The 21,226-nt window shown below is 41.3% G+C and overlaps 1 protein-coding gene across 1 annotated transcript in view; it reads right to left on the bottom strand.

The window, feature by feature from the left end:
• Nucleotides 1-21,226, bottom strand: part of mslnb (mesothelin b) — a 290,146-nt gene that overhangs the window by 106,669 nt on the left and 162,251 nt on the right. The window contains exons 111-123 of the mRNA XM_042103582.1: nt 10,786-10,861; nt 10,458-10,616; nt 8,825-9,036; nt 7,145-7,245; nt 6,865-6,977; nt 6,340-6,513; nt 6,154-6,185; nt 5,900-5,997; nt 5,779-5,804; nt 5,647-5,668; nt 5,506-5,533; nt 1,398-1,473; nt 1,070-1,228 (exon numbers count right to left, since the gene is read on the bottom strand). Coding sequence (XP_041959516.1) covers nt 1,070-1,228; nt 1,398-1,473; nt 5,506-5,533; nt 5,647-5,668; nt 5,779-5,804; nt 5,900-5,997; nt 6,154-6,185; nt 6,340-6,513; nt 6,865-6,977; nt 7,145-7,245; nt 8,825-9,036; nt 10,458-10,616; nt 10,786-10,861 — 1,276 coding nt within the window. The remainder of the gene's footprint in view (nt 1-1,069; nt 1,229-1,397; nt 1,474-5,505; nt 5,534-5,646; nt 5,669-5,778; nt 5,805-5,899; nt 5,998-6,153; nt 6,186-6,339; nt 6,514-6,864; nt 6,978-7,144; nt 7,246-8,824; nt 9,037-10,457; nt 10,617-10,785; nt 10,862-21,226) is intronic.

Raw genomic sequence — 21,226 nt, 5'->3', positions numbered from 1 at the left:
CCGTGGCGCTAGAAGCAACTGAGCAAGTGTCAACATTGAATGACAAAACGCTAGGTAAATTCCTCCAGTAGGCTAAATTCGGTTTGCTGCTGACGTGCATGGGTAAATGTAAGTTGCTAACTGACGTCTAGCTTGTTGAAAATGTGTTATTTTACAACCTTCATTTATAAACGTGTTTGTTCTTTCATAGCTCATGTCACCTCTTCATACATTGAATTACTGGCTACTTACCTGCTACTTACTTACCCACTGAGGCTAGTAAAATGTACCTTGGTTAGTTACCAAGGTTAGTTAGCAAGGTAATTCTCTATTTAAATAAACTTTTATATTGTGGTGAGGTAAAATCGATTGTCATTTCCAAGGAGATGAACTCCATAGCCTAGGTATCCATTCTCATTATATCTTGAATAAATTATTGTGCCCTTTTGAAATTAGTTTGGCACAGATCCTGTGTTTTTATATTACCGGTATGCACAAGAGGGTCTGATGTAGCTAAGCCTACATCAGTGAAACCTGTGGAAACATAAAAAGACCCAAGTAGCCTAGGCTAAATATGTGCTAGTATTTGAATTTGTTTTTAATTGGTTGGTATTGTTTTTACATTCTATTATTTCCTATTTTTAGTTTGATAAATGTAGTTTCATCTGAGAACCCTGATACTATCTTAATGAAACTATTTTTTATCTACAAACAATTACATTAAAATTGTAGGTGCAGTTAGGTTTTATACACTGTCCGTGTCATATGTGTTAAGGACCAGCAGACAGGAGAGGCACAGGATAAAAGCCGTGAGCAGGCCGCAGGGAGACGACAAGATGAGGGCAGAGGGCAGAGTTGATCAAAACAGTTCTCTTTTGGATATACAGTATAAAAACGATGAGATATTCTGTAGCCTACTGATTATCAGTTTGTTGCATGTTTAGACCTTGTATGTGTGTTGCACAACCATTATGGTCAGAAGAAGTGAAGGAGCAGTACCCCCCCAATTATGGTGGGGTAATTCGCACTCTGGTCACAGAGATGTAAAAAGTATCTCTCTAACAAACGTGTCACAAAAGATCCCCATTACCATATTGGAGGCCATGTGTGAGAACATGATGAGAGCTTCGTCCAGAACTGCAGAGGTCTTGGTGAGGAGCAGCTTCCAGGTCCCCTTGGAGTAAGTCCTGTTGCTGGACAGCTGGCAGACCAGGAGCTGGGCCAGGTGCTCTGCAGTGAGTCCTGACAGCTGTACGTGAAGAACCAATTACCCAACACTTCGAGTTCAAGATATTTTTATGTAAAATTTGTAGGTTAACTTTTAATGTAAACTTCTATTTTCACTAGAAGCGCTGGACAAATTCAAAGAGGACCTATACAAAGAGATAAGACATGAATGAGTTAAAAAAGCACCTCACCTCAGAGCATGCATACTCTGACACGCTGTATTGGCAGGGTACTTGTCCCATATCCAAGAGATGCTGCAACTCAGAGCTATGAAACCACAAACATGTTCCAGGTCATGAGGTGTGAAGCAGTGGGCAAAACAAACCAGTTTAAAACAGAGTTTGCGATCCTAATCCACTGCACTTTTTGTAACGTACATAATGTACGTTTTAAACAGAATAGGGTATAATCTGCTTTTGATTTCACTTGTTCATCAGACGTCAGAATATTTGTCAGGTTATTCTGTTAAAACAATCACAAGAAAATCGAATTGCAAACTTTGTGCATTGTACTGCAACGTGAGTTGAGTGTATCATTATAGTGGATGGAATCCACTATCTTGAAATCTCCTGGCTTCTTCTTATTATAACCTTTTCAAAAATTAATGCGGCTCTAACCGCTTAACGTACAGACATGTTGAAATAACAGTTGTGTAGGTCTGGAATTGGATAAGAGAGTTATCATTTCAGATTTTTTTTTAAGTTTACACTTTTTGAGAAATAGGGGATTAAAATTGTTTGAAAACTTATTTTTCTCTCTATGACATCACAAAGGGGGCTCATTTAGAACGGTCGTAAAGTAATCGGGTGCGGGTCGACCTGCATACAATCTGGCGCTCCCTAAACTAGTCCTACACATCCTGTAATTAGTCGCTTTTGAACCACCACACTGCTTTCACACTGCTCAATTCTCATCAAGAAAGTTTCCGTCTGCTTCTTCCAACAAACTATGACGAAATGGACGTTTTCCTACCACACCCAATGTAAGTTACAATTCATCTGTGTTTTTTATTCGAATCGAGTATGTGAAGTCTATTTTTAACGACTCTGCTAGACAAGTAAGCAAGCAAGCTGGCGTTACCTGTCATCGATAAGCAACAAACTCGTAGGCCTACTGTAGCTGCTACGTTTAGCTAGACCTCGGAAATATATCTAGGTTCGCGGTTGTGTGCAGTGGCGGTGGTAGTGTTAGCAGCTAAGTAATAATAAACTTCACAGTCAAATTGTCAGCCGCCTTTCCTAGCGATAGCTGGCCTGACGAGGGAATTGGCCTTCTATGGCAAACAGTCACTGGCTGAAACTTAGCCTAGGCTTCGTTTTGAACTATCGTAACACCCCCAATTATCACCACTTTTGTTCAGAAATTCTAAAACAACGATGTTTTTTAACACTTCAAAATAACATTTGCTAAATTAACCTGACATTTTTCAGTAGCCATAGGTGTGTAGATTTGAACAAAATCTGTTTTTTTGTTTTTTTTTTGTTAACGGGAGCATTTACTGCCTGAAATATCCGATTTTGTTTACCACGCTCGGAGTTATAGTGCTGGCCTGATGGGTCGCCTATTTACACCGTTTCAACGGCACATGAACGGTTAGACCGAGAATTCTCGTCGTGAAATTAAAATTCCACTGGAGCTCCACCCGCCCCACGCCAAATGCGGGTAGTTTTGTGCGCTGGCGGGTGAATTTGGTCAACTTACCAGCCACTGTGGCGGGTAGAGCTAGCGTACCACAAATAGTCAGATCCGGTCTAATTTTCATACTTATTGACGGTTAAAAATAAGAAAGTGTCTGTAGGGATCATGTAGCCTAACGTTACCAGCCTATAAGGGTAAATCGCGCTGATTTGAAGTTCTACAACTCGTAGTGAGCCGCCACCGCAGCATAGCCTATAGGCACTGGTGCAACGCTTCACTTTCACTTCACTACCATTAAGAAACTGTCACTATGCTTTCATGTGCCACTGCTAGATTATTTCAGGATGACGGCATAGACATAAATCTAGTGAGATCTGTGGATCTGCGTTATATCTTCACAGACTAATATTCTCACGTAGTTATCTTTTGAATAGTAGGCCTAGGTATTTTAATCCGGCCCGCGACACGCTGCTATTTAGACCTATGAGGCAGACAGACGGACATCTCCACACCCATTCGTCGTGATGGAATATCTCACAAACTTTTCATTCAAAGAAATTACAAACCGTATCAGAATAAACAGCAGAATTTACCGAACGCAAAGGTGTAAAGCATTCCCTTATACAAGTTATAGCCGTTCCCGAGTAATCGAATTGAATTCAATCGTAATTGAAATTGAAGCAAATGTCTACACGGTCTCCAGCGTTGGGCTTTTGTCATATATGATAAGGCCAAATACAAAATAAATGTTAACAATATCGCCTAGATAACTGTACAACCAGTTTTTCCAATGTAGTTTCACAAAATGCTAAGCATGCATATTACGTTTCTTAAAGCTGAGCTGTGCTTAAATTGTTCAGTGCATGATTTCATTACGGTCCAAATAGAAAATAAATGCTAAATGTTAAATATAGCCTTGATACCTGTAAATATTTAAATCAGATGATGTACACTATAGTTAGATCAAGTAGAGAGTTGGATTATAGGATGCTCCAGAACTCACACAAACGGAGTCTTAAAGGAGCCACACCACTTTTATGACAAGACACTATGAATGTGGTGCTGTTGACCTTTAGTTTTGTTGCTACTGTGCTTGGTAGACTTCCTAGGGCCCTGACATTTAAAACGAGACATTGACAACTTTGAAAAAGCACTGGTAGTTTACTTACAAGACGATTTATACAGACAGTATCTTCACGAAGTTTAACGTTTGCAGCCATCTTGAATTTAGTCACGATAAGTCGAGCAACGAGTAAGAATGAACAGGTATGATAAGGGATCAGATTCCAAAAATAATTCAGTGGAAATGCATGGATTCCAGTTTCTTCCAGGAGCAGCAACTGGAATCCATGCATTTCCACTGAATTATTTTTGGAATCTGATCCCTTATCATAGCTGTTCATTCTTACTCGTTGCTCGACTTATCGTGACTAAATTCAAGATGGCTGCAAACGCTAAACTTTGTGAAGATACTGTCTGTATAAATCATCTTGTAAGTAAACTACCAGTGCTTTTTCAAAGTTCTCAATGTCTCGTTTTAAATGTCAGGGCCCTCGGAAGTCTACCAATGAAGTGTGGAGATACATTGAGCCTCGTAAATGGGTGTAAAACAGTGATTTATTTGCATGGCTAGCACGATGCCGAAGCACCACTATTGAAAAAGATGTTGGTAGCATCGGCTAACTAGCGCCAGATTTTGGAGTGCAGGGGACAAGCCGAGATGGGCTATGAGACATACGTTCACACTCGGTATCATGTTTCGATACACTTTAGGTCAATATCACACCGGAATTCTCCTTTAAGGAAAGAGGAGAGATAGACTTCTCTGCATAGTCTGTCTGCCTCTTCACCCCCTCCATGTTTGGTAGCCTACTGTCTGTCCACTAGCCACTTGTACCACTGTCTTTATGCCTCACTGTTTGCGTGCTATATTAGCACATATGCATAACCCCCCCCCCCCCCGATGTGTTTTGATTGGGGGGAGGTGTCCGGGAGGGAATATTTAGGGGTTCGGATACGTTAGCGATTGATAAGGGGAGGGAATAGAATAGGGGGTTCTAAGACGTCTAGTAAGTTTAGTCAGAGGAGAAGTAAATTACGTGTGAGTGGGTTGTGTTGCGTTGTGTTGTCTGCCGATGAGAGTCAATGACGAGTGATTGAGACCTAATTTATCAAGATCAGTTTGTTGTTTTGTAGTGGACACCTCCTGCCGGCTTGACGTATATGCTTCAAATTTGGTGTGAACATGGACTCAATGATCAAGTCAAATGTCAAGGTCAAGGTCAAAACCACCTTGAGTGTGATATCTCAAGAACGGCTGACACACAACGTTTTTTGGTACAAGGGTTTGTATGATCTCAAAGATTAAGTGATTCAGTGTTTTTTTTCTTCAGGAATCTCCCCACCAACATTAAGCCAGCAGCTTTCCATCCACTATTGTAATTCCTCTGGCATTGTATTTCTAGTTACATTCCTAATTCCCATTGGCCTTCCTGACATATGAGCTCGTAATTAAATTGGTAAATAAATTAATGTCAAACAAACTCTGATGTTCCTCCGCTGCCCTGGCTCTGTAAATTGGGCAGAACTATACATTGTAGAAATATACAATGTTCTAGTCATTAGGGCAAGAAGAAATACAGAAAAAGTGGTTGTGCAAACCTGTTTGTCCTGTAGCAAATTTCAGTCTCTGCAAAAATCACAGGAAAGTATTATGTACATTCCAACATTCTGGGGTATAAAAAGACATAGATAATATGTACTGCATGTGATTAAATTGACTTTGCCTGAGAATGAACTTACCATTTACCCTTGTGAAAGGACACTAGAGTGGAAAAGAAAGAGACGCAGTCAGTATATCTGATTATATCTATATATCATTATAGATCGTCAATTCAACATAGCCGGGCACACACAACACATAGCAACACTTACTGAAGGTGGCTGTGGAAGTATGCAACCTGTTCAGACAAAAAACAGACAAGAACGTTATAGGCTACAGTATAAATACATTATATGTAGATATCAGCAATATATTGCATATAAAGTAATGAACCTTGTGGTGAGTTCCCTCTAAGTTGATCGACGGTTGTGTAGATGATATGCTCTAATTCAGGAGGCACATATGACAGACCCATGTACAGGTTCTCTGATCTGGGGTGGGGAAGTTAGAATTGGTTACTGATTACTGTAACTATTTATACTATTAATAATAGCAAAAAGTGCATCAGCATTAAACTTTTTAAACATGTTTATATCACCAGCATGAATAATTTTATTGACAGTGAATAAGATCTGAACCGCACTTACACTAACTGAAGGGTGAGACACGGTATCTCGTCCTGTGAAGAAATAAGATGTCAAAATAAAATCAGTATTTAAAAACATGTCTCTTGAAGTTATTGTGATATAGTGATTTCTTTTTAAAAAGCATTAGTAAGAATTTCCAAATTTGTTTGAAATCTGAAATGAAGTATTGTCTATGTAGCATTTTACCTCTTGTGCAATCCTGACTAGATGTTGCAGGACCTCGGGCATCTGTGTCTGCTGGGGAGGCTGCAGGAGGTGGTTGAAGACGACCCTGATGACCTCCTGTGGGAGAAGGTCTCCGAGAGGCAGGAGGATCAGCTCCGCCTTCTGCTGGGGAGAGAGCAGCTCCAGGACAGCCAGCTGGGGACAAACAGGGGAGACAGAGAGAGTTTACAATCCATGTCAATGTTTTGCTCTGAAGAGTTGGTTTGTATTGATTTCCATATGTTTTTGTTGACACCTTAGTTTGGCTAACAACTATGATTACCTTTCATCTATCTTCATGAAATGTAAAAGCAGGAAGCACTGAATAACATCTTGCTTCTTATTACCCAAATCTTAACAATACAGCCAATTGTGGTGGATGTTTCATTACATAAGGGGCGAGATAGACATGTATAGCAGCCCTTGATGAGAGTCAAAGCATGTGGTATTCGCACAGATTCACAGTAGAAATAAGGGTTTCTTATTTGAATACAATACATCACTTACCGGATTGAAGTACTTATTGGCATCAAGTAGACTTTTGAGTGGGACAAGGCCAGAGAATTGCCCGTAGTTGTTGAGAAGCCACGCCATGCTATTGTTGGAGATACATCCTGGATCTAGGAGAGACAACACAAGTATAGAATCAGTTACATATTACATACATATACATGATGCAGACAGTATTCATGCAGACAATACAATCTATATGTATGCACATACAAATATAGACCATTGCATTAAGAGATCACAAACATATTTCAGGAACCCATGTCTTAATTCTGACCTGATGTGTTTCTGGACAGGAAGGGCAAAATGAAGAACTTGAGAACGTTCTCGGCCTGCTCCTCTGTCATGTGATCAAACTGAAGACTCAGCTCAGTCACACTGGAGAAGTTAATTAATACAGTTAATTGTTAATTATACAATTGAAAGTTACAAAGCAGTGATTTAATGATAGAATAGCATAATAATTACATATGTCATATCATATGCAACAGTACTGCATACCATCATACTATACTGAGTCATACTGCATCATATCTTATCATAAATACAAGGATACAAGGAAGTTTATTGTCACATGCATATAGTTACTGGAAGTAAGAAATGCAGTGAAATTATGTCTGGGGTAAAAAGTGCAGTAGAAGAGGGGTTTAGTAGATTAAGTGGCAAGGGCTGCATAAGAAAGGTGGGGGAGGATTGGGATTGGGGGGGGGGGGGGGCAACAAGGAGCACCCAAGAGCAACAGGGGCAAGGAAAAACTCCCTTACCAAGGAAGAAACCTTGGGCAGATCCACGGCTCAAGGGCTTAACCCAACTGCCAGGGGTCTTGGTGTGTGTGTTGGGGGGATGACAGGGGAGATGGGATAGTGTGCTGTGTATGTGGGGAGAGGGCAGTGTGCAATATGTGTGTTGGAGAAGCTTCCTCATGCGACAATGTGCTGTGTATTGGGACGGCAGTGTGCTGTAAGTATGTCGGGGATGTGTGTTGGAGAAGCTTCCTGATGAAATAATGTGCTGTGTAGGTAGGGGAGAGGGGGGGGGGGCAGTGTACTGCAAGTATGGTGAAGGGACTTACTATTGCAAGCAGAGTACTGTATGTATGATGTATGTGAGTGATGACAGTGAAGATGTGTGTGTGGGCAGGAGGGGAGTGGAGCAGTGACTGTGTATGTGTGTGTGTGTGTGTGTGTAGTGTGTGTGTGGGTAGGTGGGGGCAGTGTGCTGTAAGTATGTAGAGGATGTGTGTTGGAGAAGATCCTGAAGACAATGTGCTGTGTATGTAGGGAGGAGGGGGGGGGGGGGGGGCAGTGTGCAGCAAGTATGTAGAGGAGGCTTACTGTAGCAAGCAGTGCGCTGTATGTATGTGAGGTGATGACATTAATGATGTAAGTGTGTGTGTTTTGTGTGTGTGTGTTGGCTAGGCAAAAATAATAAATAAAAATTTCTATGAAGATGTGCAAAAGTTGGAGAAAGTTAGATATGTGTGTGTGTGTGTGTGTGTGTGTGTTTTGACGTGTGATGAAATAAGAAAATAAATAAAAGATCTGTAGCATAGGGAGAGGCTATGAATAAGCTATGAGCAAAGGTGGGGGTGCCGAACCACAGTCGTGGGTATATCTTAAGTGCCATATTGCAAATGTACAACAGTTACACACACAACTAATCAAGTAAAAATACACCATATTGTGTTTTCTATCGTTCATTTTTGTTAGTTCATCCTCCGCCCCCCAAAAATAGTTCCAAACAATAATTTTGGCATCTACTGTTACCAAGCAACGTACTGTAACCGTCACTCTGCAGCTGAGTTGAGCAAGAGAGACACAATAATAATGTGTTTTCACGCTTGTCCTCACGTTATTTGGTAATCTGAACACTCAACCTACTCAATTTTCTCACTTAATAACTGTCTGCCACAAAATGTGACATTGTGAAATTACTGTTCTCTCGCTTTGGAACATACATGTACTGGTAGGTTTCACAGGTGAGGTTCTTCCTGCTGACACAGTGCAGAAGTTGTCCGGAGGCGAAGGGCAAGAACAGCCGCAGACGTTCACCAAACAGTGAGGAGATGAAGTCGATGTCTTCCCACTGCATGTCACTGAGCAGCTCCAGACGGAGCTCTCCAAGAATATCCAGGACATCAGTCACAGATTGACCCATGATCCTCAGAGACTGTCAGGAGCAGGAACAAAAACAAAAAGAATGTTTAAAAAGAAATTCCAAATACCAAATTCCAAAAACTGCACAGGCAAAGCAAGGCAGCCATGGTGCCCCCTGACAGTGGATTGGTCTAGGTTCGAAACCCAGACCCATTATCTGCTAAAATATCACTGTCACTTTACGTCACAGACATAGTTCGAATTACAACTAAGAGACAGAAATATCAGTTTTGGGGGGGTCAGATAATTTTTCTAATATTGTGAAAAATATCATTACAGTTACAATACAAGTCAACTCCTGTTTTCACTGTAGGAACATTTTTATGTAAAGCGATTTCAGAAACCCCTATTGTGCACCGTACCAGTTTTTAACCACCGTGGCGCAAGAAGCAACTGAGCAAGTGTCAACATTGAATGACAAAACGCTAGGTAAATTCCTCCAGTAGGCTAAATTCGGTTTGCTGCTGACATGCATGGGTAAATGTAAGTTGCTAACTGACGTCTAGCTTGCTGAAAATGTGTTATTTTACAACCTTCATTTATAAACGTGTTTGTTCTTTCATAGCTCTTCATACATTGAATTACTGGCTACTTACCTGCAACTTACTTACCCACTGAGGCTAGTAAAGTGTACCTTGGTTAGTTACCAAGGTTAGTTAGCAAGGTAATTCTCTATTTAAATAAACTTTTATATTGTGGTGAGGTAAAATCGATTGTCATTTCCAAGGAGATGAACTCCATAGCCTAGGTATCCATTCTCATTATATCTTGAATAAATTATTGTGCCCTTTTGAAATTAGTTTGGCACAGATCCTGTGTTTTTATATTACCGGTATGCACAAGAGGGTCTGATGTAGCTAAGCCTACATCAGTGAAACCTGTGGAAACATAAAAAGACCCAAGTAGCCTAGGCTAAATATGTGCTAGTATTTGAATTTGTTTTTAATTGGTTGGTATTGTTTTTACATTCTATTATTTCCTATTTTTAGTTTGATAAATGTAGTTTCATCTGAGAACCCTGATACTATCTTAATGAAACTATTTTTTATCTACAAACAATTACATTAAAATTGTAGGTGCAGTTAGGTTTTATACACTGTCCGTGTCATATGTGTTAAGGACCAGCAGACAGGAGAGGCACAGGATAAAAGCCGTGAGCAGGCCGCAGGGAGACGACAAGATGAGGGCAGAGGGCAGAGTTGATCAAAACAGTTCTCTTTTGGATATACAGTATAAAAACGATGAGATATTCTGTAGCCTACTGATTATCAGTTTGTTGCATGTTTAGACCTTGTATGTGTGTTGCACAACCATTATGGTCAGAAGAAGTGAAGGAGCAGTACCCCCCCAATTATGGTGGGGTAATTCGCACTCTGGTCACAGAGATGTAAAAAGTATCTCTCTAACAAACATGTCACAAAAGATCACCATTACCATATTGGAGGCCATGTGTGAGAACATGATGAGAGCTTCGTCCAGAACTGCAGAGGTCTTGGTGAGGAGCAGCTTCCAGGTCCCCTTGGAGTAAGTCCTGTTGCTGGACAGCTGGCAGACCAGGAGCTGGGCCAGGTGCTCTGCAGTGAGTCCTGACAGCTGTACGTGAAGAACCAATTACCCAACGCTTCGAGTTCAAGATCTTTTTATGTAAAATTTGTAGGTTAACTTTTAATGTAAACTTTTATTTTCACTAGAAGCGCTGGACAAATTCAAAGAGGACCTATACAAAGAGATAAGACATGAATGAGTTAAAAAAGCACCTCACCTCAGAGCATGCATACTCTGACACGCTGTATTGGCAGGGTACTTGTCCCATATCCAAGAGATGCTGCAACTCAGAGCTATGAAACCACAAACATGTTCCAGGTCATGAGGTGTGAAGCAGTGGGCAAAACAAACCAGTTTAAAACAGAGTTTGCGATCCTAATCCACTGCACTTTTTGTAACGTACATAATGTACGTTTTAAACAGAATAGGGTATAATCTGCTTTTCACTTGTTCATCAGACGTCAGAATATTTGTCAGGTTATTCTGTTAAAACAATCACAAGAAAATCGAATTGCAAACTTTGTGCATTGTACTGCAACGTGAGTTGAGTGTATCATTATAGTGGATGGAATCCACTATCTTGAAATCTCCTGGCTTCTTCTTATTATAACCTTTTCAAAAAGTAATGCGGCTCTAACCGCTTAACGTACAGACATGTTGAAATAACAGTTGTGTAGGTCTGGAATTGGACAAGAGAGTTATTTCAGATTTTTTTTTAAGTTTACACTTTTTGAGAAATAGGGGATTAGATATTTTTAACGACGCTAGACAAGTAAGCAAGCAAGCTGGCGTTTACCTGTCATCGATAAGCAACAAACTCGTAGGCCTACTGTAGCTGCTATGTTTAGCTAGACCTCGGAAATATATCTAGGTTCGTGGTTGTGTGCAGTGGTGGTGGTAGTGTTAGCAGCTAAGTAATAATAAACTTCACAGTCAAATTGTCAGCCGCCTTTCCTAGCGATAGCTGGCCTGGCGAGTACGCCTGTTTGAGTCGTGATTCACTCGGATCTTTCACCCGTATCTTTAAATTAACCCATGAGTCGCGAGTCTCTAGTATCAATAACTCGGATCAGTTGAGTCCTACTACAATTCAATCTAAAACGATAAACAGCGCCACACACAAACCTCTTGCAACATTAGCTAGCCTACTAGCCATCATAGCTGCCAAAAATGTAACAATTTCGTAAGTAGGATAACCACAACTCCACAAATCAACTCAAGCGACTGAGTGAGCAGGCAGTCTGAGATAACTGGTTAACTTCCCGCAGAGCCGGGTTAGTCGGATCAGCCAGCCGGTTAGGCTACATTGAGTACGAGTCGGCTACGGCTACGTTGTCATGAGTGGCTGTAGACGAGCGAGTAGCCCCTCCTCAAAGTGAAAAGCAATTCCACAACAAAAGCCATTCTTCAACTCTTAAATAACATTCAATGTTCTGCATGTAGCCTAGGCATACTTTAGATTTGGTGTATAGATGTAGCATATTAAAATGCAATTAGGTCGCGCAGACAGTCCGAAACATTGCACGCTCTTAATGGAGCTGCTTTGTATACCCGGGTTAGTCGGATCGCTGGGCCGGGCGGTTACGTTATGAGTGCGAGTCAGCCGAATCAGCCGGCTACGTTGTCATGAGTGGATCTGTAGACGAGCGAGTAACTCCTCGTCAAGGTGAAAAGCAAATCCACAACAAAAGCCATTCTTTCACTTCTGAAATAACACAATGTTCTACACGTAGGCATAGCCTAGGCCTACTTTTAAATGCAATTAGGTCGCGAAGACAGTCCGAAACATTGCAAGCTCTGTTTGGAGCTGCTCAGGCTAGCCGGGTCAGTTGGATCAGCAGGGCGGGCCGGTTACGTTGTTATGAGTGCGAGTCAGCCGAATCAGCCGGCTACGTTGTCATGAGTGGATCTGTAGACGAGCGAGTAACTCCTCGTCAAGGTGAAAAGCAAATCCACAACAAAAGCCATTCTTTCACTTCTGAAATAGCATACAATGTTCTACACGTAGGCATAGCCTACTTTAAAATGCAATTAGGTCGCGAAGACAGTCCGAAACATTGCAAGCTCTGTATGGAGCTGCTCAGGCTAGCCGGGTCAGTTGGATCAGCAGGGCGGGTCGGTTACGTTGTTATGAGTGCAAGTCAGCCGAATCAGCCGGCTACGTTGTCATGAGTGGATCTTTAGAGGAGCGAGTAACTCCTCGTCAAGGTTAAAAGAAAATCCACAACAAAAGCCATGCGTTCACTTCTGAAATAACATATATTCTGCACGCATAGCCTACTTTAAAATGCAATTAGGTCGCGAAGACAGTCTGAAACATTGCAAGCTCTGTATGGAGAGTAGGCTAGCCAGTCGGATCAGCCAAGCGGGCTGGTTACGTTGTTGTTATGAGTGCGAGTCAGCCGAATCAGCCGGCTACGTTGTCATGAGTGGATCTTTAGAGGAACGAGTAACTCCTCGTCAAGGTTAAAAGAAAATCCACAACAAAAGCCATGCTTTCACTTCTGAAATAACATATATTCTGCACGCATAGCCTACTTTAAAATGCAATTAGGTCGCGAAGACAGTTGCAATGTCCGAAACATTGCAAGCTCTGTATGGAGTTGCTTGAGTAGGCTAGCCTACCTGGGTCATTTGGATCAGCCGCGGGCGGACCGGTTACATTATGTTTGAGTGCGAGTCAGTCGAATCAGCCGGCTACATTGTCATGAGTGGATCTGTAGACGAGCAAGTAGCCTAGTTTCTAGTCGTGTCAAGGTGATAATAATAATAGGCCTAATGAGAATAGTAGTAGTAGTAGTAGTAGTAGTAATAATAATAATAATAATAATAATAATAATAATTTAGTCACTGCAGGGCATTTCTACGTTCCTGTTTCTATGTCTACATTGAAAGTCAATTGCTTAGGCTAGGTTAAGACAATAAATAAACAGTCTGGCTCAAACTGCTTTCTTTCCCGTGAGTGGGTGGAGATTTTGATGCTATTATATTAGGCTATTTTATATTATATTATATTATATTATATTAGGCTACCTAACATGATATACATATCATAGCTATACATATATATATATATATATATATATATATATATATATATATATATATATATATATATATATGTATAGCTATGATTAATAGGCTAATAATATTAGTTGCCTAGTAGGCCTATTAGCTGCCTATAATACCTATTAGAATAGATTCCTAGTAGCCTACTATTAGTATATAGTAGTGGTAATAAACATTGTAGCAGAGTAGCATTAGACCTAGGCAAATTTTCTATTGTTAACAAAACAACAACAAATAATTAATTATTATAATATAGGCTACCCTCCCTGTCAATAAGATCAAAGTTTCTGAACATGAGCACCAAAAAGATGAACAATGTGTGGATGCACTTTGACCAGGAGACCAAAACTCTTAGGCTAAATGCAAGTACTGCAAAAACCTGGTTTCAAATCATGGAGGATCCACATCCAACATGAGAAGGCACTTAACGAAATGAAGCACCCCACTGCACTGCTTGAACGTAGGACTGAATTTCTTTGCGATTTAGCAATACTGACTCAAGTGACTCAAGTGACTCGTTCAACCCGGATCAGTTTAATGAGTGACTCAGAATAACCCGGATCCTTAAAAGGAATCGAGTTTGACAGGCCTACTGGCGAGGGAATTGGCCTTCTATGGCAAACAGTCACTGGCTGAAACAGCCTAGGCTTCGTTTTGAACTATCGTAACACCCCCAATTATCACCACTTTTGTTCAGAAATTCTAAAACAACGATGTTTTTTAACACTTCAAAATAACATTTGCTAAATTAACCTGACATTTTTCAGTAGCCATAGGTGTGTAGATTTGAACAAAATCTGTTTTTTTTTTTTTTTTTTGTTAACGGGAGCATTTACTGCCTGAAATATCCGATTTTGTTTACCACGCTCGGAGTTATAGTGTTGGCCTGATGGGTCGCCTATTTACACCGTTTCAACGGCACATGAACGGTTAGACCGATAATTCTCGTCGTGAAATTAAAATTCCACTGGAGCTCCAGGGATGGAAATTAACCACCCGCCCCACGCCAAATGCGGGTAGTTTTGTGCGCTGGCGGGTGAATTTGGTCAATTTACCAGCCACTGTGGCGGGTAGAGCTAGCGTACCACAAATAGTCAGATCCGGTCTAATTTTCATACTTATTGACGGTTAAAAATAAGAAAGTGTCTGTAGGGATCATGTAGCCTAACGTTACCAGCCTATAAGGGTAAATCGCGCTGATTTGAAGTTCTACAACTCGTAGTGAGCCGCCACCGCAGCATAGCCTATGGCACTGGTGCAACGCTTCACTTTCACTTCACTACCATTAAGAAACTGTCACTATGCTTTCATGTGCCACTGCTAGATTATTTCAGGATGACTGCATAGACATAAATCTAGTGAGATCTGTGGATCTGCGTTATATCTTCACAGACTAATATTCTCACGTAGTTATCTTTTGAATAGTAGGCCTAGGTATTTTAATCCGGCCCGCGACACGCTGCTATTTAGACCTATGAGGCAGACAGACGGACATCTCCACACCCATTCGTCGTGATGGAATATCTCACAAACTTTTCATTCAAAGAAATTACAAACCGTATCAGAATAAACAGCAGAATTTACCGAACGCAAAGGTGTAAAGCATTCCCTTATACAAGTTATAGCCGTTCCCGAGTAATCGAATTGAATTCAATCGTAATTGAAATTGAAGCAAATGTCTACACGGTCTCCAGCGTTGGGCTTTTGTCATATATGATAAGGCCAAATACAAAATAAATGTTAACAATATCGCCTAGATAACTGTACAACCAGAGTTTTTCCAATGTAGTTTCACAAAATGCTAAGCATGCATATTACGTTTCTTAAAGCTGAGCTGTGCTTAAATTGTTCAGTGCATGATTTCATTACGGGCCAAATAGAAAATAAATGCTAAATGTTAAATATAGCCTTGATACCTGTAAATATTTAAATCAGATGATGTACACTATAGTTAGATCAAGTAGAGAGTTGGATTATAGGATGCTCCAGAACTCACACAAACGGAGTCTTAAAGGAGCCACACCACTTTTATGACAAGACACTATAGCATATGAATGTGGTTCTGTTGACCTTTAGTTTTGTTGCTACTGTGCTTGGAGGACAGGTTTAGGGCAAAACTCAGCACATTTTAGTCATATCGCAATAATGCCGATTAACGTGATCATTTTGGGTAGCCTACTATAATCATGATATCACATTTTCATGCCGTTTCTCTAGTGGCTGGTAAAAAAGTTGAGTGGCTGGTAGATTTTGGAATCCACCAGCCACAGTGGCAGGTAGAAAAAATATTTAATTTCCATCCCTGATACACGCGTGGAAATACGGGACCGACGGTAATAGGTAGAGTTCCGATACGTTTGTATGAGTGGTAGGTTGTGGCATAAAATGACTTGATTGTAGGCTTAGCTTCTAGTTTGTTCAGTTGAATCATATCACAGCTGTCTGTTCCCCCCCTTCTATTTCTGTTAGGTGCCGCTTTACTCTGCTGCTGGATGGTGGAGGATCAGTGGAGGTCTATGCTATAGCCTACTAAATAGATGGCAGGAAAGCACAGCACACAAGAATTTCTAAATGAAGAAGAATGAATAAATGCACTTGCTTTTCAAACTGTTCAATGCCTCACTTAAGGAAAGAGAGATAGACTTCTCTGCATAGTCTGTCTGCCTCTTCACCCCCTCCATGTTTGGTAGCCTACTGTCTGTCCACTAGCCACTTGTACCACTGTCTTTATGCCTCACTGTTTGCGTGCTATATTAGCACATATGCATAACCCCCCCCCCCCCCTCCACGCCACAGCCGAACTGTGGCCACACTTATACATTTTTTTAAATAGTTAAATATATAGATATATAGACTTTACTTTACTTGATTTCTGCATTGTTGCACTGTTAAGGTGCTCATTTGCACTATCACCATGACCACTATCACCATTGCACTACCACCATGACACTCATTCACACAGAGCACCTTACCATACCTTACTATGCACAGAGAATCACAGGCTCAGTCCCTGCCTCAGTCATTGCAAGCGCCTCTGATTTATTAATCACCACATTGTGGATACTGTTTTTATAATTGATTGAAGTGTTAGTATAATTTGTATTTTTGTAATTTGTATTTTAGTATAATTTTATATATTGTATTAAGTGTTAGTATAATTTGTATTTTAGTATATTTAGCCTATTCTTTATCTTCTACTGTCCTTACTGCTTAGTTGTGTTTTTATATTATATATGTAACCCACCTTAAAGTTTGGTTACTAAGACCATAACTTTAGTTTTAGAACAGTTTGAGTTCAATAAATATTTTAATATATAAATATGAATAAATAGAATAAATATGAAGAAGTAGCCAGAACAAGAAGCTGAGTTTACATGATGATATGTATTTCTTTTTCATTCTCTTTTTGGTCTGCTTGAAAGTGCAGGTATTCTAAAATACTTTTATTGTGGTATAGTCATCTCCTAGGTGACGGGTTTGTTTTTCACTCTCGAGACTCCACTTGAATGAAATTGATTAGACGTTACTGATAATCCTCTTAAGAAAAATAATACTCTTTATCTAACTCTAATCTAACTTTTTCTAAATCTATCTATCATATTGAATCATTTTACCTTTCCTTATATCTATTTTTCTACGGATTGTTGAAGACCTGTGTTGTTTGAACCTCGAACTCCGGTGAGTTAAAATACTTTGCTAGCATTCTGCTAGCGAGTGATTAGCACCGTTAGCTGATAGTGCATTCAAGTCAATAGGATGATTAGCATGCTAGAAAACTGAGCTAACTAATTAAAAACCAATCGGAGATGCTTTTACTTTATTGTTCTTTTAAGTGCTGCTATTGTAATAATATTGTCTTTAAGTATGTTTTTGAGTAATAGAGAAGTTGTTAATGAATATATTGAATTACATGATTTTAAATATATGATCGTTGGTAGTAACGAACTCCTAAGAGATAGGAGACGTTAATATTAGAATGTTTAGAGGAGCGCGCACAGTAGTAGCCTGTGTGTGTGTGTGAGTGAGAACGGCACCTCTTCTCTCTCATTACCAGCGACGCTAACGTCGTAGTTTGTGCCTAGCTAAGTTAATAGGACTTAATTGAACTGGAATTGTAGTTCAATTGGAATTTAATGATATCTTACGACTTTGATATTGAATATATATCCTTAATTGTATTCTCAAACTGCTGTATGCAGATTGGTTTTTTATGTACACTGGAACACTGGATGGCGAGTCAGTCCCCTTGGATCGATTGAACTGTTCTACCCTTTCATACTGGATAACCAACCCCTTGAACTGCCCTTTCATACTGGATAACCAACCCCTTGAACTGCCCTTTCATACTGGATAACCAACCCCTTGGATCTGTTCCCTGGATACAGATAAGCCTTCACACATACACTGACATTGTACACTCACACCACCTTACCCGGGTATTTCTTTTCTTTTGTACATTTGAGTTTTTTACTATTGATTTGATACTTTGAATTTTTAAGAGCTCTTTTATTATTTTATAGGGTTTTGTATTTATTTATTATTTATTTTCTATTTACTAATATTTTCTCTTCTTTTCTCTTAGAGAAAATATATTCTTGCATTTAATAAACCTGCATTATTTATTTATAACATTTTACATACTGGTGTCCTTGTCAATTTACTCCCCCCTTAATGCCGAACCTAGAACTGGCCTAAACTTAACAGTAACTCATAGAAGCACCTCCTTTTACTTTAAAGTGCAATTTATTATTAAGTAGAGTAGAGGGGTGCTACATAAAACTTGGCGAGCCAGCCAGGAGGGGGGCAGTGTTGACAATTTTGTAATTAGTATTTATAGTGTATATATATTTTGTTTTTGCATTTACATATTTTCTATTGGACTTTAGATTTTACATTGAAACTCAGATTTTACATTGAAACTGTATGTTTGAAATGGATGTGGTTAGACAAAAAAATGTTAAAGTGCCAAATTCAGTCTTAGTCAGTGGTATGAGTGATAGTGATGCAGATGGAGAAATGTTTAGGTTTTTAGAGGAACATGGGCCTTTTTCACGGGTGATACACGTAAGTAGCTCTGATCCAGAATTACAAAACACAGTCATTGTTGAGTTTGAGTCAGGGCTTACAGTAGAGAAGCTAGGTCAGCTACCACTCTATAGGCCTTCCCCAGATGACCCCAGCACTGTCCACTGCATTAGGCAACTGTCTAGTGTTTATTCAAGGTATGTGGGAAGTAATTTAACACAGACATACCTTGACTCCTTAAGAGACATAGCTAAACTGAGCGGTCTGGACTTGCAGTCACTTCTGCATGATGAGCTCTCCCGTCTCCAAGGTTCTCTTGGAACTGAAGCGCCCCCTTCCTTACCGTCCATCCCTGTTGAAAGCTCAGGTGTCTCAACAATGCACAGCCCAGCATCAACCTCTGACGACCGGCATGCATCTCTTCATCGCCACAGATCAGCTTCACCATCCATCATGGCAGCCAATGTTCTCAGTGGCACTCCTCCTCCCGTTCAGCTTGACACTGATGTTCCCTCGCTTAGCAGACGACCATCCTACACACTTCCTGTGAGTCAGCTCACAACGCCTGAGGTGCAGAAGGTGGTAGTGGAGCACATTGTCCGAGGCACTGAAGGCATATCTTCTCACAGCAGCACTAAGCTGCGGTTCTTCTCTGGTAGACTGCCTACTCCGAACCATGAAGTGGACTACGAGACATGGCGCAGCCACACTGAGTTTCTCCTTTCTGACCCGAGTGTGTCTGCAAGGCATGTGACAAGGAAGATTGTGGAGAGCCTGTTGCCTCCTGCAGCCAACCTGGTGAAACACTTAGGGCCTCACATTCATGTCAATGCCTATCTCCACATCCTTGATTCTGCCTACGGCACAGTTGAAGATGGCGATGAGCTTTTCGCAAAGTTTCTTAACACCCACCAGGATGCTGGCGAGAAGCCCTCTGCTTACCTGAGCCGTCTGCAGACAGCACTCAACCGCGTCGTGCAAAGAGGAGGCATTCTATTTAATGACTTTGACCGCCAGCTGTTAAAACAGTTTTGTAGAGGTTGTTGGAACAACGCTCTCATCTCCAGTCTTCAGCTTGAGAACAAGAAGAATGCTCCGCCTCCATTCTCTGATCTGTTGCTGCTTCTCCGGACTGAGGAGGATAAACAGGCTGCAAAATCCAGCAGAATGTCTCAGCACCTGGGTCTTTCCAGAACCAAAGCCCAGTCCAAATATCACCACGTTTGGGACTGCAATGTAGATGAGTTCGGCATTGACACGCAGTTCACGGAGACACTCTCTGCAGGTGAGAAGCAAATGAGAGAGGAGATTGCTCAACTTAAAGTTCAGCTTGCCTCCCTGACAGCCTCACAGTCTGAGCAGTCCAAAAAATCTTCAATGAAGAAGGAGGGCGTAAACAGAGCTGGACTGAAGGCCAACTCCAACCACGCACTACCCATGCGTGACGGGACAGTCTCCAAGAGGCCAAAACCTGGTTACTGTTTCAACTGTGGAGAAGATGGCCACCTCTCCTCAGTGTGCAGTGACCTGGCAAATCCAGCGCTGGTTGATGCTAAGAGAAGGGAGCTCAGAGAGAAGCAGCAGGCCTGGGATAGAGTCCATGGTGTTTCAGGTTCTGCTCATTTAAACCAGCATTAGTTTCTGTTAGGGGGCAAACAGGAACTAAGAAACCCCCCTGCCCCATCACCACCACTCCACCGACTAAAGCAAGGCTCTCTTATGCAGGCTCAAAGCAACATCCCAACGTCCCTAGAGGGCTCATCGGTCATAAGTGCACTGCTAACCTCACCATCTCCGGCGTGCACTGCAACGGCTTGCTTGACACAGGCTCTCAGGTGACAACTGTATCTCTGTCCTTCTATCAAGACCACCTGTCTCATCAGCCCATCCATCCCATGAGCCATCTCCTTGAAGTTGAGGGAGCTAACGGACAGTCTGTTCCATACCTCGGGTATGTAGAGCTCAAGATAGCTTTCCCCAAGGAGTTCATTGACACAGAACCTGAAGTACACAGCCTGGCTTTAGTCATCCCTGACATCCGCTCCAGCAGTGACATACCTGTTCTGATTGGCACCAACACACTGGACATGCTTTATGATGAGCACTGTGATCACCACACCTCCAGCCTGACTTCCCCTTTGCCTGGATACACACAGATCTTGAAGATGCTGGAACTTAGAAAGAAACAGCGAACGAGTGGACACCTTGGAACAGTGACGCTTAGAGGGAAAGAGCCCAACGTAGTCCCCGCTGGAGGGAAAGTTCCTCTAGAGGGTCACGTGAGCACCAGCAATGTCACCGCTGAGAGATGTGCCCTAGTTGAACATCCGACCGCCTCAGCCCTGCCAGGTGGAATCTTTGTGGACACTTGCCTCATCACTTTGCCATCACAGCACCCCTCCAAGCTTCCTGTTTGGGTCAGAAATGAAACAGAGCATGACATCACATTACCTGCGAACTGCGTTATTGCTGAGCTGAGCACCCCTCTTGACATCATTTCCAGTCCTTCTCTGGAATCCAAGCAGCCTGAGACAGTCAAGTGTTGTCAGCTGTCCTACCAGCAG

This window comes from Alosa sapidissima, chromosome 9 (genome assembly GCF_018492685.1).
Source record: "Alosa sapidissima isolate fAloSap1 chromosome 9, fAloSap1.pri, whole genome shotgun sequence".
NCBI lineage: Eukaryota > Metazoa > Chordata > Actinopteri > Clupeiformes > Clupeidae > Alosa > Alosa sapidissima.
This window is presented reverse-complemented; position numbering and strand designations above follow the sequence as displayed.